This window comes from Ambystoma mexicanum, chromosome 3p (assembly GCF_040938575.1).
Source record: "Ambystoma mexicanum isolate Mex_15411 chromosome 3p, UKY_AmexF1_1, whole genome shotgun sequence".
Taxonomy (NCBI): domain Eukaryota; kingdom Metazoa; phylum Chordata; class Amphibia; order Caudata; family Ambystomatidae; genus Ambystoma; species Ambystoma mexicanum.
In genome coordinates this window covers 35,680,682-35,708,410 of record NC_090925.1, presented here as the reverse complement: position 1 = coordinate 35,708,410, position 27,729 = coordinate 35,680,682, and the positions used below count along the sequence as shown (strand labels likewise).

At 46.1% G+C, this 27,729-nt stretch overlaps 1 protein-coding gene across 2 annotated transcripts; it reads left to right on the top strand.

Annotated features, from left to right (window-relative positions):
• The first annotated feature begins 758 nt into the window (after nucleotides 1–758).
• On the top strand, nucleotides 759–27,434 carry LOC138580110 (uncharacterized). Of its 2 annotated transcripts, none has more exons than XM_069650389.1 (2): nucleotides 759–829; nucleotides 25,967–27,434. In XM_069650389.1, exon 2 carries the CDS (start codon nucleotides 26,026–26,028, stop codon nucleotides 27,337–27,339), a length of 1,314 nt encoding a protein of 437 aa, XP_069506490.1. In that variant the 5' UTR covers nucleotides 759–829; nucleotides 25,967–26,025; the 3' UTR covers nucleotides 27,340–27,434. The 2 variants fall into 2 exon arrangements, with proteins under 2 accessions (XP_069506490.1, XP_069506489.1); XM_069650388.1 differs by lacking the exon at nucleotides 759–829 and adding an exon at nucleotides 836–983.
• The last annotated feature ends 295 nt before the right edge of the window (nucleotides 27,435–27,729 follow it).

The following is a 27,729-nucleotide window of genomic DNA, read 5'->3' as shown; positions in this document are numbered from 1 at the left end:
ATGGTACAATTGACCTTCATTATTCGGTCAATTGTGGAAAGGTCAATTGTCATTCGAACAGTTGTAAAACGAACAATTCGTATACAACCAAATATGCTGCTGTCAAACTACGCCTTGTGAGGTTTCTGAAAGTAGTGTATTTTCTGTGCAGTGTTCACACTGCTTAAGTTAAGATTCTGGCCAAGACACACCAGGGGCCAGATTACAGACACTTTGCACCAGTGCAAGTGCATGATGGCACAATATTAGCACTAGGAACAGGTTTGCCCTCATGTAAAAAACATTGGGGCCATTTTAGAAGAAAATCGCACTGTGACAAGTGCAATTTTTCAAGGTATAGGTAGTAGAGTAAATATTGCCCTAGTGCAAAAAACATGTATCTTTGATATATGCTTGTGCTAGGGCAAAGTTTGCCCTAGTGCAATAATGCATTGAACGTGCATGTTTTTTGCATTAGGCTCATATTTGTCCAGGTGCTTATACCATGAAAAATTGCATTTGTCACAGTGCAATTTTATTTTGCACTAGTGATACAGTGCAATTTTACACTTGCACCTATGCAACGTTTCTGTTGTCTGGCCCCTGAGTATCTGGCCCTGTGCACGTGCCACAGCATGTCACAGAACAGGTGGTGATTTCTGCGGCAGGTAAGAGACACCAGGCCTGGGAAAGTCCCACTGAAAAACGCTTTGTGATTGAGGCTGGCCGTGCACCGCAGGGTTTGAATCTGCAGTGATCTGCTTTCACTTTCAATTCCTGGAAGCTGTGAACTCGGTCCAGAGCAGGGAGGGGTGCTCTCTGCAGAGCACTGGAGAAAAAGCCAGAAACGGTATGTTATAATTTTATATACATCCATCGAGAGCACGAGCCGCATGCCCAGGATTTAATGAGCTGGCTTTTTCGAATGCACGTGTAGAGCACGAGAGAGAAAGAGAGCAAGCATTGGCAAAGCAAACATATTTGTACGGATTCAACTGGCCTGGGTAAGATTTGTTTGTTGACGAGGGGGTTATGCAAGAATATGTGGTTAAGAACTGTGGGTAGTGTGCTTACAGTGAGTTGGGGGGTGTTTGGTGAAGTGGGGTTGCTCTGGGAGAGATTTCCCAAGCCCTTATCAAGCAGGCGAAATGTTTAAATGATAGTTGCTGAGCCATGATAAACATGCCCCACCTACAAGCAGGGCCTTTATTCTGTTACCATTGAGTTAGCTGCTTATAAAATGTTGACTGTTCATCGATTACCATGCATTAAACAGTTTTCTATATTTTATTCGAAAACGTTATAGTCTTAAATGTTTACTTTCGTAGCATGTGCTAAAAAGGCAGCTGATAAGCAGGTTTGAGCACTTGCTTGACCTTTTAAAATCGGCATACGTCATCTAAATTGCATTTGGCATGCTCTATGCCTGGGCAGGGCTTAGTAAATGCTTAAATGAGGAGCTCTTTAAACAGTTTAGTTGCTTAGTCGATGCTTAAGAAAGGTCTTTCTTTTTTACTATGTTTTGTGCCTTAATTTATATAGTGAGCAACCTATTAGCTCCACTTTACCTTATTCCGGACGAGAATGCCTAATCCCCCACACTAGCGTGAGATGGGGGTTTAGATTCTATTAAAGATAAGGAGGCGAATATTATGCATTAGCTTTCTTTACTCTGACATACACAGCAGCAAAGAAAAATAAAATTTGTATAAACTTTTTCTAAAAAATTTTAACACAACATCAACACATTACATTTATAAATGTCCCATTCCAAGATCGTGGATAGGTCATGCCCCCCTGGGAGCCAATGGGCATGCAGCCAAGTCTATAAATGTCTCCGTAAACAATAACAAATCCTCTTTCTGAAGCTGTTCTTTCACAAAAATGTTACTGTAGCCATCCTTAACACTATTCCATGAACGACGATTCCATGAACCAGGCGAACTCGAAACTCCTCAACAGAAGCGCAACCAATCTCCTTAAATCCGAACTTCTCACCCGAAATCTGAAACAAGCAGAACACAATTAGGGTGGGTGGGTGCAATAATATTCGCCTCCTTGTCTTTAATAGAATCTAAACCCCCATCTCACGCTAGTGTGGGGGATTAGGCATTCTATGGCAAGACAGGAGGCTCCTATTATGCAAGTTCAAAGCCCTTGCAGAACATTAACCGCTACATGAGCAATGTGTTTATGATAAAACGTTTTGAAAGTTGACTCTCTTGACCAATCAGCTGCTTTAAGGATCTGTTCTAAGCTGCCACCCAAAAAGGCGGCTTTAGAGGCCATCGCACCCCTAACAGAATGGGGACCAAACGAGGAAGTGTCAACTCCTGCCTCCCGCATAACCCATTTAACCCATCTGGCCAAAGTGGAAGGGGAAACCGGTTTATGGGGCTTTCTATAGGAAATCAACAGCTGAGAGGTATTAGGAGGTCGCAGATTTTTTGTTTTTAACTCAAAACATTTCAGACCTGCAATAACACACAATTTATTGTTTTCAGGGAAGGCTGGATAAGATATGGAGGAAGTCATGCATTTAGTTCTTCGTGAAACAAAAAAGGTAACCCCCTGAGGGGTAAACATTTTATTATCCACATCTAAAGCTCTTATATCGGATATTCTTTTAATAGACACAAGGCACAACAACATTGCTAATTTGGAAAAAAGTTGTTGCAAAGACAGATCTTCATTAGGAGGCCAGGCTTCAAAGAGATCCAATACTAAGTTAACTTCCCAAAGAACTGAATACGAATAGATTTGAGGGCCCTACGTACCAGGAAATGTCTACCCACTGGTTCCCCTTTCACCAACAGATGACCTGCAGAGATAGCCGACCTGAAGCCATTAATGGTCCTGTAGGCTTTGCCCTCTTTAAACAAACTCACTAAGAAATTAACCACCTGTACAGGAGGGGCAGAAATGGGATTGATGTGCCTACCCACACACCAGCTAGTCCAGCGATTCCACGCTGAAGAGTATCCCAATTTGGTAGAGGGGGCCCAAGAGTCTATGATGACTGACATAGAGTCCTGCGAAAGGCCTCGGAAGCACCAGGAAGCGCTGAAATCTTCCACGCCATAAGGGAGAGGTGCCCCTGAAGGACCAACTCGTGAGGAAACCCTCCTGGGTTCGTTAGTAACTGAGGATGAAAGGGAAGAAGATGAGGAATGTCTACTGAGAGCTCTAGGAGAGCCGGAAACCATATCTGGGAAGGCCAAAAGGGGGTTAGAATCACTAACGTGACCTCCTGCCGGCGTACTTGAACCAAAACTCTGGCTATCATTGCAAAGGGAGGGAAGGCGTAAAGCCTCTGACCTGACCAATTCTGAAGAAAAGCATCGGTAGCGAGAGCGCCAGGATCTGGTCTCCAACTGAAGAACCTGGACACCTGACAATTTAGCCTCGAGGCAAACAGATCTACTGTAAACGGACCCCAAAGGGAGTCTATCTTGGCAAAGAGGTTCCTGTCTAACATCCAGTCGCTCTTGTCTTGGAGGTGTCTGGAGTTCCAATCCGCTACCTCGTTTCTGATGCCCGGAAGGTATTCTGCCCTTAAGATAATATTGCGGTCCAGACAGAAAAGCCAAAACTGCTTCGCTAGATCGGCTAGGACCTTGGACCTGGTTCCTCACAGATGATTGACATATCTCACTGCTGAGACATTGTCCATACGCAGGAGCACACAACAATTCCCCTGATCTTTGAGAAGATTGCGGACTGCAAAAGATCCCGCTAACAACTCCAGACAATTGATATGAAGTCCCCTCTCTTCCTCCGACCATTTCCCCCCCATGGAGACCTGGCCTAACCTTGCTCCCCAACCTGCTCTGCTGGCATCGGACTCCAGAACTACATCCGGGGAGGGACCAAAAATTGCTTTCCCATTCCAGGCCTCCATGTGTTGGAGCCACCAAAGGAGTTCCAATCTGGCCTCTGGGGACAGTTCCACCATCTGAGAGTAAGAGAGACATCTGCGCAGATGCCGAGCTTTCAGGCGCTGCAGCGCTCTGTAATGAAGGGGGGCTGGGAAAATGGCTTGGATGGACGCAGACAACATCCCCACTATCCTTGCTAATACCCTGAGAGAGATTTTTTCTCTTTTGAGAATACCCCTGATCTCCTTCTTTATCTTGGATAGCCTGCTGGCTGGAGGAGCAGGATGCATTCTTTTGAATCTATATCGAAGCCCAGAAACTGGATACATTGCGTAGGCTGTAATATGGATTTTTTGGCATTTATCACAAACCCCAGGCTCTGAAGAAGAGTTACCGTGAATTTCAGATGAGAGAGCAAAACCTGAGCGTCTTGGGCTAACAGGAGCATGTCGTCTAGATAAATAATTATCCTTATCCCCTTGGACCTGAGGAGGGCCATCACAGGCCTCATCAACTTGGTGAAGCACCATGGAGCCGAGGACAGACCGAACGGGAGGGATGCAAATTGCCAAACCCAACCCCCCCACTGAAACTGGAGGAACTCCTGGTGTGGAGGGAACACAGGAACTACTAAGTAGGCATCTTCGAGGTCCAACTTGACCACCCAATATGCCGGAAGGAGGGTGTCCCTGAGGAGGTGAATTCCCTCCATCTTGAAGTGGTGGTAAACTACAAAGGAATTGAGGGCTTTTAAATTTATCACTGGGCGGAACCCCTGATCCGGTTTTGGGACTAGAAATATGGTACTCAGAAACTGGGATGCCCTGTAAGAGGCTGGTACCACCGCTCCCTTGGAAATGAGGTCCTTGACCTCCACATCTATCAGCAAATTCTTTATTCTGTCCAGAACCAAAGGGGCGGGAACTGACAACTGGCAAGGAGGGGAGTAAAACTCTATGCGATAACCTTGGACTGTCTGCAACACCCAGGGGTCTGATTTGAGTGATTCCCACTGTGGGAGAAACCTGGCCAACCTCCCTCCCATACCTTTGAGGGAAAAAACATTTAGCACTCGGGAAAATACCTGATGCACCTCTGGACCTTCTGGTACCTCTGCCACCACGTCCTCTCCAACCCGAATTTTGTTGCCGGAAGAATTGGGTGTATGCACCTCGGGCAGAGGATGTATTCTGGGCGCCTCGCAAGGCAAACTGACGGGGGCGGGAATGGCCCTGGGAAAAACGGCCGGAAGAGTGGGCTCTACCTCTTCCGGCCCTGGGGAAAACCTTTTGCGTGAAGACCTTCTTTATATTAGTCTGGGCCTTATCCAAGGCTGTGAAAGTATGGACATACGCAGACAGATCCTTAAGAAAACTCTCACCAAACAACTTCCCCTGAGCGGAAGGACCCGCTTCCCTCTCTGACATATCCGCCAGCTTTGAGTCCAGTCTCATTAGTAGAGACTTGCGCCTTTCCTTTGATATCGCCGCATTGGCGTTGCCGAGCAGGCATACAGTCCTTTGTATCCAACCCCTTAACATTTTCACATCAACAGGGGAGTTGGAGGCCGCCGCCTCCTCAGCCATCTCAAAAATCTGAGTGACAGGACCCAGAACATCTAAGAGGTTGTCCTGACAGCTGCGCCCGGCCTTATCCACCCCCTTCCTGGGGTCTTTTCCTTTCTGAGTCAAGAACACAGCCATAGGCTGATCAATATCAGGAGTACACGCCACCTTGTCCTGCAGGACTGGCCTAGGGCATCCGGAGCGTAACTTGCTCCTGTACCCTTTAGGTAGCGGGCGCCTAACCCAATACTCTAGGAATGAGGCAATCTCTTGAGAGCGTTGCCACTCTGCTGATCTGGGATGCAAAATGAGGGCCGGGTCAAAAAAGGGGACCCCATTAATGTCTAATACAGGACCTTCCTGTGTGGGAACGGGAGCCACCTTCTTCTTACGCCTCTTAGGGGGCGAATCAGAGTCCTCAGAAGAATCCGAGGAAGAAACAGGTATAGGGGATATCTGCGCAGGAAGCTGGGCATAAGAAGGCCAAGGGGTTGAGGTGAGGGGCTGAGACTCATACCTATTGCGCTTTTGGGCTCTACCCGGGGAAGAGTCAGGGGAAGAGACTGGGCGAGGACTGAGTTGTCCTGAAAGATGCTTTGTTTTCCCCGTACACTTTTTTGGGGCTTGGGGCCGTACAGAGGGGCCAGCGCTCTGGGGAGGGTGAAAATCCGCTATGCGGTTTATTAGCCTGTCAAATGCCGAAGCCAGTGTATCATTAAGGCCAGACAAGGCTGAATCAAGGGAAGACTGGATAGCCTGCTCCACTGTAGGCTGTCTATTCGCCTGCCCCCCCGCATTATCTGTTTTCTTGGAAGAGCGCACCTGAGTACAGGCATCCGCTGAAGCAGGGGCAACATTATTATTTCCCATGCCAGACTTATCCATCATTGGTCACCACAGAAGCGTAAAAAACTTCCAATCAATGCAGCCGAGCAGGCTGTGTGCTAAAAGCACCACAAGTAGCCGAGCAGGCTTACACAACAGAAACAAACCACCACAACTGGGTGAAAAAACTGGTGACAGCCGAGCAGGCTAAAAACACACCCGAGCAGGGTGAAAGGAGTGGGAACAGCCGAGCAGGCTGAGCACCAAAGGAGCACAGAATGAAATAAGGGAAACAGACAATAAATAAAATCTAATAAAATCTAAACCACTCCTTTTATGGTGCAATGAATTAATGAAAAGCTTCTGCACCGTGACACAAACCCAGGCACAACAGGCAGGCCTAGCCTGAGTGTCTTTTGTGATACGCGAGCAGCGTAGATAAAACAAACACACACCTTGCGTGTGAAACAAAAGCCAGTAATCTGAAGTGCAGAGAACCGTGTCAGGAAGAGGGCAAAGTTCTGTAAACAAACAGTATGAGTCACGGGCCCGGCTGCCAGAAAGAGTGCGTACTCTGTGGAAGGCCCGGCTAATGAAATAAACACCCTCTCATGAAGGAGAATTCCACACATGCAACGCTGCCTGGCTTTGAAAGGCACGCCCGTAACAAATGGCAAGAAAATAGCAAATTGAAAGGCGCACGAACGCATTGCTAAAGCAAAGGAACAACAAACACTTTAATGAGCAGGCGCCCGCTCCACACGGAGCGGCGTCACAAAGTAACACTGTCACAATGAAACACGCCTGACCGGAGGAAGGCGTTCGAAAGAAAGCAACTTTTAAAGAAATTAAATGCAAATTTCTCTCTAATGGTTTAAACAGCTACTCAATATGAAATGAAATAACACATGAACACTCGATATAATGCACAATAAGCCACGAGCTAGTGAGAGTAACTTAGCTGTGTCATCAGCAGCAAAGAAAGAGGATTTATTATTGTTTACGGAGACATTTATAGACTTGGCTGCATGCCCATTGGCTCCCAGGGGGGGCATGACCTGTCCACCATCTTGGAATGGGACATTTATAAATGTAATGTGTTGATGTTGTGTTAAAAAATTTTAGAAAAAGTTTATACAAATTTTATTTTTCTTTGCTACTGTGTATGTCAGAGTAAAGAAAGCTAATGCATAATAGGAGCCTCCTGTCTTGCCATAGAATACACATTCCCCGGCTGCTGTCCCAGCCACCCCAGGCCGCTCCCGGGATGGTGCAATTTTTTTGTTTTGTTAATGTGGGGAGGCAACAGGGATCCTCTGCCTGTTGCCTGTCCGCCTCACCCTCTCCCAAAAGCCCCCCCATTCCCTTTTCCCACCCCCTTCATCCATCCCCACTTACCTGCGGGATGGGAGCTCTGTGCTCCGGTCCCAGCGCTCCTCCCTTCCCCCACCATAGACATGGAAAAGGGACTTAGCCCCTTTGCTATATTGTGGACATCTTTTTTTTTCTTTTCTTCTTTTCCTTCTTTTTCTCTGGAGATTGGCTGTGCAAGCATCACAAATCTCCTCAAGAAAAATAATGAAAGCCATTCACACTTCTGATAAACGCCCGGGTGCAAATGGCTTAAATGCCCGCTTAGGAGGCCGGATATGAATAGTAACGGCCCACAGCCCAAGCTGAGGCTCTCGCTTTGCTTGGGGCTGCCTTCGCTCGGGCTGGCAGGCCGTTACCGGACATGTCGGCTCTCCTGAGTGGGCATGAATGTCATAGGAATGGCTGGGCCTGGCCTTTGAAGCACTGAACCCCTCCCTACGCACTGGAGCAGCTCATGTCTACCTGGAAGGTGATAACTCCTAGGCGAGACAGAGGTGGTTACTGCAGCTGAAACCATTTGGCTTGTTTTTGGCAAAAGCCTAGCCCCAGACAATGAATACACAGGTGCCCTTGACCAAGAAGTTCACAAGTAACCAAACTGATCATTAAAGGACATCAGTTTATAATTGTGTACTCCCAGCAGTCACTATGTCAAAACCAGACAAAGCTTATAGTTATATATTTATCTGCCACCAGACCTCTGATCTCATATCGTTATATAATCTTAAATCTGCTTGTTCACTTTCAATGGTATTCCTGTTTTTATTGCAAAAAAAGCCATTGTGAAAATTAGAATTACTTGAGTTACCTGCCAGCTGGAAATACTTTGGATGGTATCTTATTGAGGTAGTCATGAACATTCCATCAAAATTGTAGACTCCAACAACTTTCATAGCAGATTTTGCAAACAATATCAGGTTTACACCTTTTAGTGAACAAGCCGACTTGTCAATTTCTAAAAGTGAAGCCCCTTTGTAGCTACACATGACAAATACTCACGCCCTGCAGAAGGTATACAGGGGTTGTCTTATATGTGGATGTTGCTAAATTCAATAATGCACCCAGTGTCTAACAGTCCACCTGGCTAGAAACCCTCCATTGCCAGTTCGTAAAACACATAGGACCTCATTACGCGTCTGCCACCGGCAGGTTACCCGCAGACTTGCCTTACCGTTACTGGCACTCGATATCCCAGTGTTACCAGGATATTACGGGCAACAGTGGTAAGTTCCCATTCCATTAAGTCACATAGGACTCCATGGAATGGGAACCACTCAAGCACTGGCACCATTGTAAACGGTGCCGGTGCTTCAGTGATTTCTTTACCGGTAGGGGCCTGAACTCCCAGCAGGTCTGGCCTGCCAGTAGTCCACTGTCCCTACCGGCAGACTCGGAGTAAGCCGGTCTGGGAAAGATGCCACAGCTGGTAGTTTCGGCCCTTTTACTGGCATTTTTCCCAGACCTGCGTGCTCATAATGGCCTCTAAAGTGCTGTCTGAAAGTGAGACTATTTAGCAGATCTGACTTTCATGGTAGAATCCATTACTAGAACTACTAAAACTTTGTAACATGTAGATTCCCCCAGGCAAATGGAAATCCATCACAGATACTGGAAGTGTCGATGGGTGCAGGTTGGTAGTCCATGAGTCGTGTGTTCTGGTATGATTCTAGGTTTGTTGTGGCGCTGACACTTAGGCAAATGGGAGAGTCCCTCTCTATTAGCTGCCACTGCTGTGGTGCCAGGAAAGTCACTAGCTGGGTAGGAGGAGGGGTGTGGTGTGTTATAGGGATAGGTATGTTCAAATAATTTCAATGTAATCATGTCATATTGTACAACCTAAATTGCCCTCCAATGAAACTAACTGTACCCTACTGTGGTGTCTAGCCGGTGGTGTGCCGCTTATCTAGGGTGAGGGAACAGGTAGATGCTTGCCCTAAATACATAAAAGGCAACAGGAAATAGTAAAAACACTTTTGCGACAATGTGCGCTGTACCCCACCGTGCTAGAGATCATACAGGAACCACAATTACTTTAATATCCCTGTTTATCGACCTCGAGTACAGTACAAATTGAAGCTAAAAACATAGCTCAAGAACTGAAAGAGCTGTGTGCAGAGTTGCCATGTGCGCAAATGTTCATACGAAGGTGGGGATCCCTAGATTAATGAGAAACCCCATGAACTGAGCTGTCCAACCTTGCTGCAGTCTCTACCCCTCCTGTTGCCTCCCAGGCTCTTTACAATGCCCTTGCCTCTCACTTCATTTAAAAAACCCAGGACATCCAGTCCACATTCTCCACCCCCACCCCTCCTCTCCCCTCTCCATCTGTGCTTGCTGCCCCCCCCTTTAACCACCCCCCCACCATCCTTCTTGTCCTTTCCTCTTTTCTCCGCTGACGAGGTCGCTAGAAAAGGTCGATCAATGAAAGCCTCGTCTAAACAGGTTCATCCCTGTTCCCCTAAAACCATCAAGGACCACATTGACACCCTCGCTCTTGCCCTTGCTGATTTTTGCAACTATTAGGATCCTTCCCCTCCTCTCTGAAGCACTCCCTTGTGCATCCTCTTCTCAAGAAACCCACAGCTGATCCTTCTTGTCCAGCTAACTATTGCCCGATTTCCATTACTCCCTTTCTGGGCAAACTCCTGGAAAAGTTGGCCATCTCCCAGCTTAACCTTCATTCCAATTCTGTTGGCTGACTCCATGACCACCAGTCTGGCTTCAGAGCTGCCAGAAGCACGGAAACTGCTCTCCTGAACATACGTGAATATCTGCTCTCCAACCTTGACTCTAACATTTCCTCGGTCCTCATCCTCCTCGATCTCTCTTCTGTCTTCGACACAGTCAACGATACCATCCTGCTCAACCGTCTCCATGAAAACCTGGGTATCACTGATCAGGCTCTGGCCTGGCTCTCCTCTTTCCTCTCAGATCGACACTCCCAGGTCCAACTTGGGTCCTTCCTTTCATCTATCTTCCTCTCTACCTGTGGTGTTCCCCAGGGATCTAACCTCTTGCCCTGGCTTTTCAACCAATACCTGGCAACTCTCGCCCACTGCATTGCCACTTTCTGCTCAAATTTCCAGTACTACGCTGACGACACTCAACTAATTTTCAAGCTGCACTCTGCCACCTCCTCTCCCTCTCTCACCTCTGATTGCCTAACTGCCATTCAAGATTGGTGTGCCACCAATGATCTTTGTCTGAATGCCAGCAAGCTGGAGATCCTCCTCATCGGCACACCTTCACCATCCTTTCCCCTCACTCTCTGGCCGGCCTCTCTTTGCCCTCCTCCTACCCCCACCTGTGAGGCTAAGAACCTCGGGGTCATCTTTGACTCCACCCTTTCCTTCTCAGCCCACATCTCTGAGGTCTCTAAAAAGTAAAATTTCCTACTGCACCTCCTCAGAGGTACTCTGCCTTTCCTCTCCTTCCCCCAGAAGCTCATGGTATCCCAAGCTCTGGTTCTCTCTTTGTTGAACTATTGTAACAACCTCTTTCTAAATCTACCTGCCTCTACTCTCCGCCCTCTGCAACTAATCCAGAACAGGACTGTGAGACTTGTCCTTGGCCTCAAGCCCTGGGATCGTATCTCTCCAGGTCTGAAATCTCTCCATTGGCTCCCAGTGGATGCAAGGATAAATTCAAAACCCTCTGCATTGTCCACAAGGCTTTCTGGGGCCTGGGTCCAAAATACCTTCAGCTATCCCTCCGCAAATACCTCCCCTCTCAAGCTCTTTGCTCCTCTACCTCCAACTCCCTCAGGGCCAGTCGTTTTTCAAAGAAAAGAGCTGGGGGTAGATCTCTGTCTTTGGCTGGGGCCTCCCTCTGGAACAGCCTCCCTGCCACGCTAAAACTTGAGGAGAACCATCTCCGGTTCCGGAAGCACCTCAAGACCTTCCTCTTTTCTTCTGCCTTCGCTCCCCCTCTCCCCTGCTGATCTGTTCTCTCTTGGCACCGTGCACGTGGCCACCCTCTGTCATCCGGGCCCAGGTGCCTGCTCACCCTGCCACCCTCCCGCACTGCCTCTGGGCCACCCCTTGCACTGGGGTCTGTATCTGTACCCATACAGCCGCCCCCCTTTTTCTTCCTGCACTTATCAGACCTACCCTGTCTGCTGCCTTTAACCTAGCACTTGCAAATTGCTGGCTGCACTACCACTGTTTGTTGCATTTATTATTTATTTATTGTTATTTATCTGTTTCTCCTCTGCTTCGCACTTTCCACTTCTCCCCCTTCCATGCACTTTTCCCCTCCCCCTCTCCCATGCACTTGCGCGTTCTCAATGTCACTGGGCCTAGTAAGATTGCTGTTTTGTTCTCCCCTGTTCCCCTCCCTTGCCTTGTCATGTTCTGAAACACTTGTGTACGAACCCGATAGAAATAAAATAATAATATTCAGGGATATATAGGAGTGCAACCACATTCTTCAGGGACTTTGTTAGGACAGTTTTTCTGAAGTCCAGCTAAGGGCTTAGTAAAACCATTCAACTGAGGCAGTACAAGACTCCACTCTTAGTATAAGGCTGTACCACCTGAGTATATGGTAGCGTAGATAGAGCAGCCAGGCTTATTTTAGGAGGGAGAGAGGGAAATACACAACAGTACAAGTGAAATTGTAATACAAATGATCCAAAGAAACACTGAAACACTATGTATTGCAAAAATAAAGGATTTATTTAAATACAGGTAGGCCCAGATAAATCTAGGGGTAAGTAAGTACTAACACATTATAAGAAATCGCAGTATAAAAACACAGCACTACACTTGAAAGCACACAGACCCAAGTATAAACCTTATTTGGAACACCTAACAGTAGTTCTAGGGATGTCAAAACCTTGTTATACACATTTAGAATAGGTCAAGCCTATTCTTTCGGAGTAAAAGACCAGTGGTTACTTTTGGATAACATTCAGTAATACAAGGGCAGTAAGCCCTTCCAGTTGTACAGTGACTCTTGGAACAAATCACATAAAAAGTCAACTGGACAATATACATTTGGTGAATAGTGAAACACTTATCCTAGGTGCAGTAAAAACCTCTAACTACTTTTGTCATAACACACATTTATACCAGGTGAGTAAAACCTAAGGAAGTAATATACAATTACAGATGCTTTTGAAATCAGGGAACCCCAGATTGGGGTAAGCAATAACTAGATAAGTAAAACCCACATACTTTAACTTCACAATGAAGGGGAAAGTAAAACCCAATGTCACACGTTATTGAATTGTTATTCTAGGTAGGCAACAACCTAATGTAGACTTATTAAGGACAGGCTAGCAGCAAGTCAGGGGAAGCAAGACCCAGTTGGGGGACACTCATACAGTTATCCTACAGGAATAATCTGGTGAAACCAACACATTACTTTTGTAAAGAGGCATAACCTAATCACAGGAGAGTAAAATACCTTCACATCTACTTTCTATTAGACTGGCACAACAGTGGCTAAGGAAGAAAAGATGTTAACCATACTTTTAAGAGTAGTGTATCACACATTCAAGATCAGTAAGAACTTTTGTAACTGTTCACTCTTAGAATTACAGGTACCAACCAACTCTTTACAAGTAATTAAAACACTTGATTTCTTTTCTAGGCAGAAGTCCAAATCCCTTCAAAGTCTTTCCCTTATTCTTGGAGCATGAGTGTTCTCAGTGGCAGAAGCGGGGTCACTAGGACTAGTGACCAACAGGCAGTGTTAGAATAAGTTCTTTAGTAGCAAAAGTCAGAGATCCTTAGGAAAACTGGGCAAACAGGTGAGTACTTTACTTCTAGGGTTAGAAGAGGGTCCAGGGGCTTCACAGAAGACACCCCAGCAGGATTCTAGCAGTGGGACTGTGTGCACTGTTCGAGGGACCTCACAATCACAGAAAACACCCCAAAGATACACAGAAATCCCAACAGGCTTAAGGTAAGTATATACCCAGGAAAACACAGTACCTCAGCAATGAAGAAGAGATTGCCGCAGGAGAACTTCAGGGACTGTAGCCAAATACCCGGTCAGTGGATTCCTTGTCCTGGAGACTGAACACAAGACCTCAGAAGGGACTTTGCAGCAGGGATTGATGAAGAAGGCTCTAGGCAAGATTTCTCTCATGGCTGAATGCGGTTCTGCAGATCTGGCGCCTTTTCTAGGAGCACAGAAGAAGACAGAAAATCACGGTTGAAATTCTCATCATTTAAAAGGTCCAGCACTCTTGTGAGGGGACTTTTCGGACTTGATTCATGTCTCTGTAGATACACCAAGATGCCCACGAAGTTTCAGCGAGATTCAGAATTCGGAAGACCATGCACCGCACAGTGGCTGGAGGTCCCATGGTATTGGGGTATTGCAAGAAAGCAAGATCGCAGCAACCCGTGGGATGGCTCAAAATGCAGGTCTTCTTGAGTCTAGTGGGTCCCACCAGGCTCTGGGTTTGGGTCTTTGTTTTCGGAGTCCCCAGGTCGATTGGAAGGAAGGACTGCAGCAGGCTCGCGTTACACAGCAGGTTCTCCAGTCGCTGGACATCGTCTCCACTGCTTTTACTTCATCATCCTCTTCGGTGTAAGTTCCAGTGGTCGACATGACTTCAGCTTCCAGGTTTCAAGTATTTATCAGGAATTACAACACAACCTCTGCATTCTCTCCCTGCATTTTACAAGTTGAAGCAAGGAGTAAGGCAAAGGATGGGGAAGTTTCGGACTTCTCCCCCACTTCCTGTGCTTTCAGACTGACTGGAGCCTGGGCGGGGTGTCCAGGGGACTCCCACCGAAGACAAAACTCACACAAAGGAATTTCCCACCCTGGATGTCAGGGGAAGGAACAAGAAACGACAAGAAACAATAAAATGGCAGAAAAAGAAGACAGGGGCCATTTTGGTAAAATGAGCACCCTTAAGTGCCTTTACTGCAGCTGTGATCACAACCTGCGGTAAAGGTGCACCCAATTAGAAAAAGGTATCACTGCCACCAGCCATTAAAGGTAAGCTTGTCACTGTAACATAATTGTTACAGTTTTTATGTGAAAGGGGATACATTGTATATCCCCAGCACTCCACTTAAGGTGGGGTGTGCTGGTTTCACCTAACAAAATGTAAAAGGGATCCAAAGATCCTTTCTACCCTTGGGAACTGTAGTTCACTCAAAGTTAGCACAAGAAAGTTAAATGGGGAGCCCCTAGGGCAACCCAGCAACAACAAGCACTTATTGCCAATAAGTTGCTAAACATGATAACTTTAAAAAGACACGATGGCGAGTCTTAAAAATGACACCCGTAAAAAGAGTGAGGAAAAAGGTTCCCACTCACTGAGGTATTAATGAAAAATATGCCACTGGAAAAGCAAAAAAGTTCTAGGGTTGAACTAGGAAAGGAAGATTTACCAGCTCTGTGGAAATCTTACTTAACAGCCTTTGATGCTAATCTAACCAAAACACAAATTGCTGGGTAGGAAGCAGAGTTGGCATTCCAGTCTGTAGCCCCTGATGGATGAGGAGCAACAGCCTTAAACTCAACATGGACAAAATTGAAATTCTGAACACCCCCAATACCCTTTGTATTCAAAAGCACATACCATGGACGACCAAGATGGGTAAACAGACTGGAAGCATCAAAAGTAGTTAAAGATCTCAGAATATCAATGGACAACAACCTAACACTAGAACCACAAGTCAATGCAGTAGTGAAGAAAGGCTTCTTCCTTGTGCACACAATCTAACAGATGCTTCCCTTTCTCATCTTCCCACATAGAACAATTAACACCATCTCCCTTGTAATGTCAAGAATAGACTATGCCATCAGTATTTAGGCCGGTATGTGTGAGACACCTGAAAGTACTCTCACATCTACTGCCCAGGGATCTTCTGTTCAGGTGGCCAGGGAAAGGCCAGCGCTTATGGATCCCGACCCTGGGGGCAGAAACGCGAGGGAGGTTCACCTGGGTGGAGGCTCCTTGGAGATTGGAGAGAGGGTACCTGAAGGCGAGACATGGTATACCCTCTTTACCAACACTGACCTCCCCTCCCCTCCCTTGGTCTTCATGGGATATTGTCAGTCATTTGCCCTTTTTCCGTGTAATCTCCCACCAAATATTGAGACGAGGAAGAGGCAGCTAAGAGTAATGCACACTTCCTATTGCAAACACCACTCTGGTACTGGGACAAAGAATAGTGGTCTGAGGCGTCAATTAATGAAGATCAGGTATGTCACACTAACAGGTTTATACAAGGTCAGGCAATTGAGTCTAACCCTTTTCACCTGCAGTCTGTTACTTAGTAATAAGACAGAGTATAAAAGATGGAGCCCAAAGGCAGACAGAGAGGAGAGAATCTGCTGTGTTGGCATCCAGCCAAGTGTGCAGCGACGCCAGCAACAATTCCTGCGAGTCCTGCCAAGGGGACTTTGTAGGACCAGGAACCCTTGTATGTGAAGGTGGGTGGCAGGTGCTGCTGTGTAGCAGAGGAGAGAGAAGAGCCGTCCGCACCCAAGCCCGGGGGCAGCTGGAGTTGGGGAGGACACTGGGGACTCGGACAGCATAGGGAGCAGAGCAGAGGTGACAGGGCGCGTATGGAGACATGCCCGGCGAACTGGCAGGTGATTTCCTGCTTGAGAGATGCTGGAAGGAGCCACGAAAGCCAGTAAGTGTCAGAAGACACTGAGGAGACCGGAGTACTCCGAAAAGAACTTTGAAATAAGTAACGGTCCCTGCATTTAAGTAAATTCATATTGAATACCGAACTGAGAGAAAGTTGCTAATGAAATGAGCACAAGTAAATTCTACCTATAATGAATGGCAACCTGAAAGAACGGTGTGCTGAATAGTGAATCAACACTCTAATAGACATATCAACCACACTACCAACAAAGAACAGGATGGACAGCATTAAAGGCATATGAAGGATTGACGAGTTGGGATGAGCATTAACAATGCAAAGATAAGAAAGGCTGTCAATTAGAACTGCATACGTGAGAAAGAGTCACAAGCATATGACAGGCTAAGAACTGGTATCAACGTGTGTTATAAGGAATACAAGTGTGGAAAGTGAAAGCCCAAGGCAGAAGAGCCTTTGAGGGGCCCAAACAGCTTTGGAGAGACGTATGGTTGTGCAACCTGTGCAAGGTGGACCTTGCGGTCTGACAAATGCACCTAGACCAGCAGGTCTTCTAATTTGCACGTTATAAACATCAAGAAGCAAGCCAAAGAAAATTACAGGGTTACTAGTTGCGTGACCTGTGATGGGTGGGCAGTGTGGTCTGAAACTGTGCCTAGACCAGGAAACCCTGAAAGTGAACAAGCTGTGAAGAACTGTGAAATACTTGGTGAAACAAACCTGAAGGAGGGGCAAACAGACCTAGCGTTTTCATTTGAACTTTGAGCAAAAGGAAACAAATGTGAATATTATGCTAAAGTCTTGGAGAAGGGAAACCTGAGAGTCAACCAACTGGAGAGCATCGTCTTTGGGAAGGGAGTCTCAGGACCTCCATTTTGTGTGAATTGTGCTACAGTTGGAGAAGGTAATTTCAGAACTTGAACAAACACTATTGAAGTGAACCTTTGTTAGAACTGTGTTGAACTTGAAACGGGAACCCAAGAAGAACTCAAGTTGAAAGTAACTTAGTCTTTACTTTTGAACACTTATATTTTGTTGAGAAAATTCCCACACCATGTTTTGTTACAGTTGTGAGGACAAGCATAGGTTTTGCCATAGACAGACTTTCATTTTGGACTTACAGACAAAGACTTTGGTCCTCATTACGAGGTTGGAGGTAGCCATGGCGCCTCCAAAACCCTTCCGACTTCGGCCTGGTGAATGGAGCAATTACTGGTCCATTCCGAGGTCGGAGGGACCGGTAATTCCCCATTCACCAGGGCCATTCCCATTCCCATTGAGTAAGGGGGAAGGCGGCAATAACGGTACCGCAAATTGCGGTACCGTTATTGACCCTGGTGTCCCTTTGCGGTTTCCGTCCTTAACGCCAACAAAAACAAGGTGTTAAGGAAGAACACACAAAGGGAACTCGTAGTAGGGCAGTAAGGGATTACCGGCACCGGTGCCCTTACCGGTGCCGGTAATCCCTTACCGCCCACCTCGTAATGAGGCCCTTAGTTTAGTTACTTTAGGCAGGGAAAAATCCCACCATAGTATAGGGCAAGTTAGACGTTACACCATCCTGATCATTAATAAACGTTTGTTTAGAACTACACTTCTGTTGTCATCTCTCTTGATACCATGCCTGTCCAACATTGTACACTTGGTTTTCAGTGGTTACACCAAAGTGGTTGTGCCCCTCTCTCAACTTTGGATGTAGACTTTTGGTTATCAACAAATTCAGGAACTTCAAAACCAACAGTGTACTGTTCTTATGTGAAATGGATTTGGCTTTCATAGAGATCCCTCTGTGGGCATGGGCATTGCTTGTTCTATCTTCAACTTCTACTATGTCTTTCTTCTGCTGCTTCAACTTTTGATGTGTTGTGAGGTAATTGTTCACAGTGGAAACCAAAATGAGGCGCACACGATCGCGTTTTAACAGTGTTCCCTTCGGGCAGCTCTCAGCCTCCAAGGCACATGGAAACATTGTCTCATGCACCCTGTCCTTTTAACAATACCTGAAACTCTTCAGGAAAGTCAGTTTCGCTTTGCTTTGGCTACCGACAGCAATCTCTGTACTAATCAGAGACTTGCGACCGCTCAGCAACAACGCATTTCTGCTTCACTGGAAATTAAGGCTTTCCATCGCACGCAAGCATTTCGGGTAAGCTCGTGCAACTTTAATTTTATCAAAAGACTTCCCACTTCTACGGTTGATTCTCACACGCTCATTACTCAAAGCAAGTATGAATGAATGTTGGCTACAGTTACCGGCAAGGAACTTCTGCTTCTTAGGAGTACAGAGCTTCTTCTTCCAGCTCCCAGTTATAAAGGTTGCAGGCTGCGGCGGCTTCTCGTTTTTGCTTCTTCTCCTGTTACTACTAAGGGCACTCCTGGGATCCACACCTCTACATTGCATGGGTCTCTGCGATCCAGCCTCATTAAGGGATAGCTTGCCACTCTCCAGTTTCCCTCGACTGGACTCTGCACAAGAGTCTTACCAACAACTTCAACTTCTGCTCTGCACACACAGAAGAGAGGCACACCTGGAAAGACTGCCTGCTGCTTCCTTTTTTCACCAGTGCTGCCACTGCGCTTCAGGGTTTGTGAGCACAGGAACCAACAACTCAGAGTTTGCAATTGGAATTTGCCCATCTACTATGGCGTCCATGTTGTAGTTGCACTTCCTCGTGTTCTGCTGGCTAAGTGTTCTGCTGCCTCTGCTTCTATGCCTTCTGATCTTTTGCGTTGTAGTTTCTGCACTGCAAGAAGCAGATCGAGCTCAGGAAAATATCCCATGGTAAGAGCAGGGAAAAGAGAGTATTTGGTATGCAATGGCAAATTTCTCTACCTTCCTTTTCATCAATAACATTTTTGAATGCATTGGCCAGAAGAGGATCATTGTGTTGGGCGAAAGTCGGCATAACATCTTCCTCTTTATCTATATTCAAGGTACTCATTGGTTGTTGATCTGCTTCGCCAAAACCTTGAGTTCCCCTAGTTGTGGTTCCTGAATTCTGAATTTCTTTACGTTTTGGTAATAAGGCACATTCCAGTATACCTTGTGTTATCCTTTCACCAGCTTTAACTTGATAAACTTTTTTCCTGTTATTCTGTATTAGGACTTTTATGTCACCTCAGTAATCTAAATCAATCTCCCCTGCCAACACGTCTAGGCCATATCGCCAAGCTAAGCCAGGTTTAGAGGCAAGGCAAATATAATTACCCTTAGGGGGTGTGAGAATTAAATCTGCGAGGATCAACGCTCTTTCCCCAGGTTGGATTAACTCTGCCCTATTACTAAAAATAACAAATCCAATAGAATGTTCTTGAAGCTCTTGAATGGGCTTGAAGCTCTTTTACAAGTTTTTTCAAATTGGAGGGTTCCCCAATTTGTATCAATTGAGTCACATCCCACTTTTACACCATAAGTGAGAGGTCAGTAATGTGAGACTCACAACTGTATTGAGTTTGCTCAGGATTTGCCATTTTATTATGTACAAACTAATAACAAAATACCTAACTAAACCTACTCTACCAGGTGATACCCTGCCTAAGATCTAAGGGAAAGCCACGTAGCATCGTCAAAAATAACCCTCACCATGAACAATATCAACATTCCCATAATATAAATACAACATAAATAAAAGGTTACCAAAAACACAGTGAGCCTCATTACGAGTCCGGCGGTAACCGAGGCGGTAAAACCGCCTGGTTACCGCCAGCCTCGTATTACCATTCCGCCTCCGTGATTCCTGGAATTACCGGGGCATTACAACCCCGGGTTTCCGGGAATCACGTAGACGGAATGGTGTAAATCCCCATTCCTATTGAGTCCTTTGGGACTCAATGGGAATGGGGATCATGGAAACACCAGCAGCATCTCGTAATGCTGCCGGTGTTTCCTCGTCCACCTGCAGGCGGGCGGTGTTAAACCCGCCAGGTCAAACCTGGCGGGAACATCACCTCCCGCCTGCAGGAGTCGGGATCAGGCGGTCCGAAAACAACGGTGGCGGCGGGTTTACCGCCACCGTTATTTCCAGACCGCCTGATTTCTAATGAGGCCCAGTGTCTTGGATGGCTTCTCGTGGTCCTGTGCAGATCTTGCTCCTCAAGAATGTCCAAAGTCAATTTTCTCCAAGTAACAAAAAGTCTCAATAAAAGTCTTGAAAATTTCCAAGGAAACAAAAAGTTCACAGAAATAAAATCCACTGGTCAAAGTCTCTTCTTTGGTGGTTAAAAATACTTCCTTCTTTACAGTTCCACAGAGAATTAGCAGTACCAATGGAGTTTTTGGACAGGTTCCATCCAAGAAAGAACAGACAAATTTGGCAAAGGTTTCATCTTCCACTTTGTCAACAACTACTTCCCTTTTGAAGTCTGCTGTGCCTTTTATACAATTGTGACGATGTTCTTGCTTGCGATGCACTCTTCTCTCAACCAACTTCCTTCTACAATGTGACTATGAGAATAACTTCCTTGGCCCCACAGTTAACTTCAATACTATCGACAACCACAGTCTCGTTACTGCTACTACAATTTCTACTACTTCTCAATATGCTGCTTCATTGGCAACTTTTAAAGTAGGCATTACTACAAGACATCTTCTACCTCCACGGGCCGGCAAGGCAATCTTTTTTACCTATCTTCAGAAAGGGCAGCCTCTTTGCCAGTCTGGGAGCAACCACAGATTCTGCTTCACTTTGGTGAACAATGTAAGCAAGGCATGGTACCAACCAGTAAGACAGACACAAGTGATCACAGTTCAAGGGTGTTTATTGAAATTCAATTGGGTTTGAAAAACACCTATCTAATCCTAAATCTAAAGATGGGAGCAAGCTACGACCATCAAATAATAATAACGCAGTCCTAGTCGAGTCTGTCAAAATAAAAGGGCCTATACTAATAAACCTATTGCCAATCCTTACTTTTAAAGACAAATAGTGTGGGAAACAATGTTATGCAAAAACAAAAGTCTTCAATAAATGATAGGTCAATATGCTCAAGCTGTTGGCTTCCCTTCGCCATGTTTTCAGCACGGGACAAGGAGGAACACTTGAGTTTAGCAGAGTCTCTGGCTTCTCTAGCACGAGGAAGCAGTCAAAACCTCAACATCAGGGCTTTCTGTGCCAAAGACTCTTTGCCATTCAAAGGCCTCATTCCGAGTATGGAGGCAACCATGCTGCTTTTAGCAGCATGGCTACCCCCATACCGGGTCTGGGTTCCTGGACTGGGGAAATACCGGGCCATTCTGACCTTGTAGGGCTCGGTATTTCCCCATTCCAGGAACCCAGACCCAGTACATCCCCATTCCCATTCGGGTCCCCATAGGGCTCAATGGGAATGGGGAGGATGCTAACAACGGGCCCGTTAATGACGGGCCCGCTGTTAGCATCCTGGTGTGCTAGCGGGTCGCGCTAAGGATGCCTGGTTTTACCAGACGTCCTTACTGGGACCCGCGAGCAGACCTCATAATGAGGTGGTAGAGGGTTAACGGGGGCGCTGTTACCCTCTACCACCTGCCTCGTAATGAGGTCCACAGTCTCTTATTTCAGAGGGCTCGATACAATACGACAAAAATTCAAGTTCCTTTCTTCTTAGGATTTGACATATACAAGTTCTCAGGTGATTTTTGATTCACCCCGGGTCCTCCTCTGCCGGGCACAGACTAACTTTATCTTTTTTTCCAAGCTCACTTTACTTCAAAAATCTAAGGCTTTCGACTGTGCACAGGATTTTACTCATCCCGTTGCAGGACCACTTCAATATATAATTAATTGTTCTCTTCTTGATTTAACCTTTTTCTCACTTTCATTTTTGCCACTTCTCGGCTGGATACCTTACAGAGACCTTCAACTGAGCACCCACGCAGTGCCGGGATACTCTGTCAAAGGTATAATATCTTACTTTGAAATTTCAATCACTCATCAGCAGTTCAACTTTACTGGCATCCTTCATCACACGCATTTTAACAATCTTCGTTCCAGTGCTCGCTATACACTGTTGCTGCTTGCAACCTTGGCTTCAACACAGACTGGTCTTGCATCGGTCTCCCCAACTCACCGGCTGTGTTTATTTTACTGATGCTGCTTTTTTCCTGAAGCCAAGGTCGGTACCACAGAGGCTCGTGCTTCTCCTCGCAGGAGGGCCCCGGGTATCTCCGACACACAATGCAGGATTCTTCAGCCCGTTTCTCCTGTTACTACAAGGGCACTCCTGGAATCCACACCCATATACTGCATGGGTCTCTGTGATCTGGCCTCATTAAGGGAGAGCTTCCCACTCTCCAGTTTTCCTCAGCTGAACTCTGCCCAAGGGTCTTAGGAACAACTGCAACTTCAGCTCTGCACACACAGCAAAGAGGCACACCTTGAAAGACTGCCTGCTGCTTTCCTTTCTCTGAAGTGCTGCCACTGCTCTTCAGGGTTTGTGAGCACAGGAACAACTCAGAGTTTGTAGTTGGAATATGCCCATCTTCTCCGGTGTCCCTGTTGTGCTCACACTTCCTTGTTTGCTGCTGGCTAAGTGCTCTGCTTCCTCTGCTTCTACGCCGTCTGACCTTCCAGCTCCTGCCCCAGCATCTTCCTTCTCAGGCGTCCTTTTATGCCCCTCAGGTGGGCTGATGAGATTCAGGTGCAGGTCATTAGGCTTGCCGGCTTGACCTGGGCTCCTGCCTGGCTCTTGAGCTCTCTTCTTTTTCACAGTCCCAGAGGATTTCTGGGACGTGTAGTTTGAGTTAGAAAGATTCTGTTCCACTCCTCCGGAATGGGAAAAAGCCTTAAAAAGGGCAGGGCCATGGGGAAAACCAAAAAGGGGTTCCTCCCATTCATCCTGGTCTGATTTCCCCCCATGTGATCCTCCTGCAGTGCACCACCTCCAGGGTCGGTATCAGAGAGCGCCTGCCCTTCCTTGGCCACATGAGAAGGGTCACAGACCAAGTTTCTGGGGGAATTCCATCTGATTCTCTACAGCCGCTTCATAGAACTGTGCCTTTGTGGCATTAATCTGGGCCAGGGTGGTGGGCAGGGAGATGTGCAAGGATGCATGTCACAGGAGTGCCTCCAAGACCAGACCAAGCACAATTGAGAAGGTGGGCTGGGACATGTCATGTAACATGCCCACAGTGTGCTGGACGGTGCCACTGGCCAGGAAATGTATCATGGACACTAGCTTCAGCAGAGTGGGCAGTGCAGTCCTGATATTGTTCCTGCTCTGTATGTCTGCATGGATCATGGCCAGTACCTCAGCTATTATCTCCCTGTTCAGCCGGTACAGAGTAATTAGCTGGGCATCAGTCAATACCCAGGGTGAGGGACTGACACAGGGTATGGGCACTCGCCTTGCACGGAGTCGCCTCCCCTTCTTCCTCTCTGTGTCATGTGCTGCTCAATGTGGAGCATGAGGGGCTGCATCTCGCAATTCGCGGCTGCTAGTGGCAGCATGGGGTTGGAAAGCATGTTTGGGTCGGGTCTGAACTGTATGTACTCCTCCTGAGTGGTTTGGGTGCGCCTCTGGCTTGATTTCCATCACTTGCATGCATTTACCTCCACCTTCTAGGAACTGAACTGTGTTTTTGGTGGAATTACTGCCCATTTTCTGCAGTATTTGAACTTGTAATATGGTAGAAAGTATCAATGCTAATTCTGCGCGTTGCTGTTGGTCATACCTGTCTGCCAGAATAGTTAGAGCTGGCTCTTCCAGGCCCACCAGAACACCCCACTCCCACCAACTCAACATCCCCATTGTCAAACGCGCCAAAGCGTGAAGTGCCAACTTCACTTTCATTCCTGCTAGACAAGGGAACGCACAGCCACCCACCCTCAGGAACAAACCTTTACACATTGCTTTCCGCAAAGCCCTCAAAACTAGGCTGTTCAACTAGCCCACACACCTACCTCCAATCCGGAAGACCTTTATTTACCTTTTTGTTTTATGTTTTGTTCCGGATGTACCAGGTTCTCCTGTAACCCCACAAACCTCGTAAACCGTTATATGTCTCACCTTTGTAACTAAGTAACGTACATACCTCCGTTGTAACAGTGCCGCGATGCCTATGGGCTGTTTTGTGCGCTATACAAATGTAAAAATAAAATAAAAAACACCTTGTCCCGTGCTTAAAATGGGGGGAAGGTGTCCCGTGCTTAAAATGGGGGGAAGGGAGACCCCGCCCACCACATCCTGATTTATTATTTGTGAACACTTCTTTCATGCTTGTGAACATCATCCCACACTCTTTCTATATTTAGTTGTAAGGATTGGCAATAGGTTTTTTAGTGTATGCCTTTCTATTTTGATGAGACACCACAAGGACTGCCTTATTTTTCATTTGATGGTCGAAGCTTGCTCCCATCTTAGATTTAGGTTTAGATTAGGCGTTTTTCCATCCTGCATTTACAGTTTAATAAACACCTTTGAGCTGTGATCACTTGTGTCTGTCTTTACCGTTGCCACCATGAGTGCCTTACAATATAAATATGTTGATCATCTGCCATAAAGCGGATTCCTTACCGGAAAAGCTGATGACGTTTTTCCAGACGGGATCCAGTCCACAAATTGAATTACATCTGAGATTTATCAAATGTCAGATAGGTCCTGGTTAAGACGCAATGTGATTTATTTCCCTTCATCTTAACTTCAGCATTTTTTCAGAGTCCTTGTGGAAAGAGTGGGACTTTCACTCCCCGGATTACTCCCATGATCCCTCACAATTGACTATTCAGGCTAGGGATGATGGGAGTTGTGGTCCAACATATCTTTCGGCATCTGTAGAGCCAAAAGTTGCATATCTGCAGGCACCTGGAGTAAGAGTCGCTCATCGGCTTTCTGTCACAATGTAACTGAAATGATCAGTGCTTTTGGCTCCAAGTAGGACCACTGTGATGATTATGCCTTAACTCAAACACCATCTCTGTTTTGAACCATTTTACAGAGATCACAAGATGAGCAGATAGATGTTGTATTTTAAGTCAGGCCTAATGCATAAAAAGTAAACAAAGCACACAGGGGGTCATTTTGGATCTCCACAGAGACTAAAACCTGCGCTAAAAGCATTCACTACCCCATCCTATGTTAAATCACACAGCATCTATCTCCACCCGCGTGTGATTTTGATGTGTGTATGGAAAGGCTGGGATTCCTATGGTATCAGCATGATTTCTGCACCAGCCTTAGAAAGGCAGTTTCCACATGTCTCCATGTCAATGCCATCTGCCATGCATGGACGTGGTGGCAAGCATTTATGATTTAGAATCCCAGGTCTGTGTGTATTTCTGTGTTACATTTTCATCCATTAAGAAATGATATAAACATTGTTTATCAGGTAGCTACATTTATTCATTGTGCCTATCTCTTAAGATCACGGGAATAGAGAGAGATAAACTGGTTATTTATTGTTGTGAGGGGGGCTGCAAGTATCTTCTCCCCCCAGAATGTTGTGATCATCCTATTTGAATGATGTAATAATGAATTGTATGCTAATTTTTAATCCTTCCATCCATTGGTTTTTGTTGTAAATTATTGTACTTTTGTTGTTGTATTGTAGTCTTTTTTGGGACTTTTATGGCCTAGTGCCGAACAATAGTAAATAAATGAAATGAATCAAAGTAGAAATGAGACGACTAAATGTTAGCGGCTCCCTGAGTGCTATTTATGAGCCAATATAAAATAACCCATATACAATTTCCCCCTCATCAGTTGTGCAAGATGAAGAAAATACATATTTTGTAGTATTTTACGGTTTTAGCCTGCGTGATCTATGACTGTGTTTTCTGTGTTCCAGATCATCTTTTCCCAGTATTGATCTTTGACCTGAAGACTTGATCTTGAGCCGATTGTGGCATGGAAGGACAAATGCCCACGGGCAGAAAAAACAAGTTTGTTAATCCATGGGAAATCTCGGCCATGCCCGATGCCCCACAGCTCAACGACGGTGAGGACTATCACATTTTCATGAGTTACAGCAACACCGACTCCACCTGGGCTCGCGGCTTGATCCAAGAGCTGGAGACTGCGATCCGTAACCTGAAAGCATGTTTTCACGAGAGGAATTTCCTGCCAGGGAAAACCATTGTGGAAAACATGTCCATTGCAATCCAGAGGAGCCAGAAGGTGTTCCTTCTCCTCAGCAGGGACTTTCTTCAAAGCAGGTGGTGTCTTATGGAGGCCGACCTATCGGTCTTTCGGGAGCGCAACCACCAAAAGCCTGTGATTCCGCTGATGTTGGAGCATTGTCCTATTCCTCTCCACCTCGCCCACTTAACTTACCTCGACACCAAAGATACCGATTTCTTTGCGAAAATTGTTTCAGTTATCTGCAATTCCAGTAACAGTATGGAGAATTCCAGCCTTGTGCCCTACCAACCCCTCTCTCTTTACGAGGGAAAGCCCTTGTTGTCTCTGCCTGCTGTGAATGAGCATAATTCGAAGAAGTGGGGCGGAACCACTTTTAGTGCCAACATCCCTGACGCACTACGCATGGTCTTTGAAGACCAGGCAGTATACTCAGAAGCCATTCAGATGATTAACCAGGTCTCAGCCAGGAGCCGGAAATTGACTTTCCTGGGCACTGCTCTGGCAGGGTTTTTTGTTGGACTGTTATCTGGATTGCTCCTGGTGGGAGGAATCTACGCAATTGAATGTTATAAGCCTGAAGAATGCTCTTATCGGGTGTTCTTTGGTTCCATCTTAATTGTGGCAGCAGTTACTCAGATTGCAGCTTTTCTCAGCCTTGCCCTGCATTTGAAATATGTTGCTGTTCAAGGTAAGCTCAAGGAGATGGCACAAGCAGCTGGCCGTGCCAACTGCCTGCTGGTGCAAAACTCTATCTTAGTTGGCTGTGTGTCAGTTGGGAAGCTCCTCTTCCTTTATGTCTCGTTGACAAAATGTCGACAGCGATTTGCAGAAACCTTTATCAGCGAGGATGGATCCCTGGCAGAAGAGATGTTCCAAAGGGCCCTGCGTACCTTTTCCTCTGATTACACCTGTGCTGCTTCCCAGAAACATTTCCCATTTCCTTGGCCGGGTTTGGGGGAAGGACACATGGAGGGTGGCCCATGCTTTTGTCAGTATGTTTCATATTCCTTAGCAGTCAGGGACAATAATTCCACATGTTGTCCTCCCTTATCTAATTTGATCTTGAGTAACATGGAATGAAGTGTTTATTTCCGTGCTGCCATATTTTTTGGGCCATTAACCCTAGGTAAAAAAGTTATCGAATAAATCAATCTTGATTTTCAGTTTCATATTAATCCTTATTAAAGATTCGTTTTTTAAGAATAAGTAAGGCGAAGTAAGAATCCACATACTTACAATTACACATGCATACAAGGTGAAAGAAAGGTCAGGCATTCATCATGGTTTGACGTATAACCCCTGACTTCCTCAGGCTCCACGTAACCCTCTCCATGGAGAGCAGTCCTGACCTGTCAATTTCACAAGTTTCTGATGTCGGCGACTGCTGGATATCCTGGATATCCTGGACTCCAGCAATGGCAGTCATTTGAAAGAGGAACATTTAGCTTATCAGTGATTATTAGTGTAATA

Coding starts and splice junctions, on each gene's coding strand:
- LOC138580110 (XM_069650389.1), top strand. CDS start 26,026: ATGGAAGGACAAATGCCCACGGGCAGAAAAAACAAGTTTGTTAATCCA.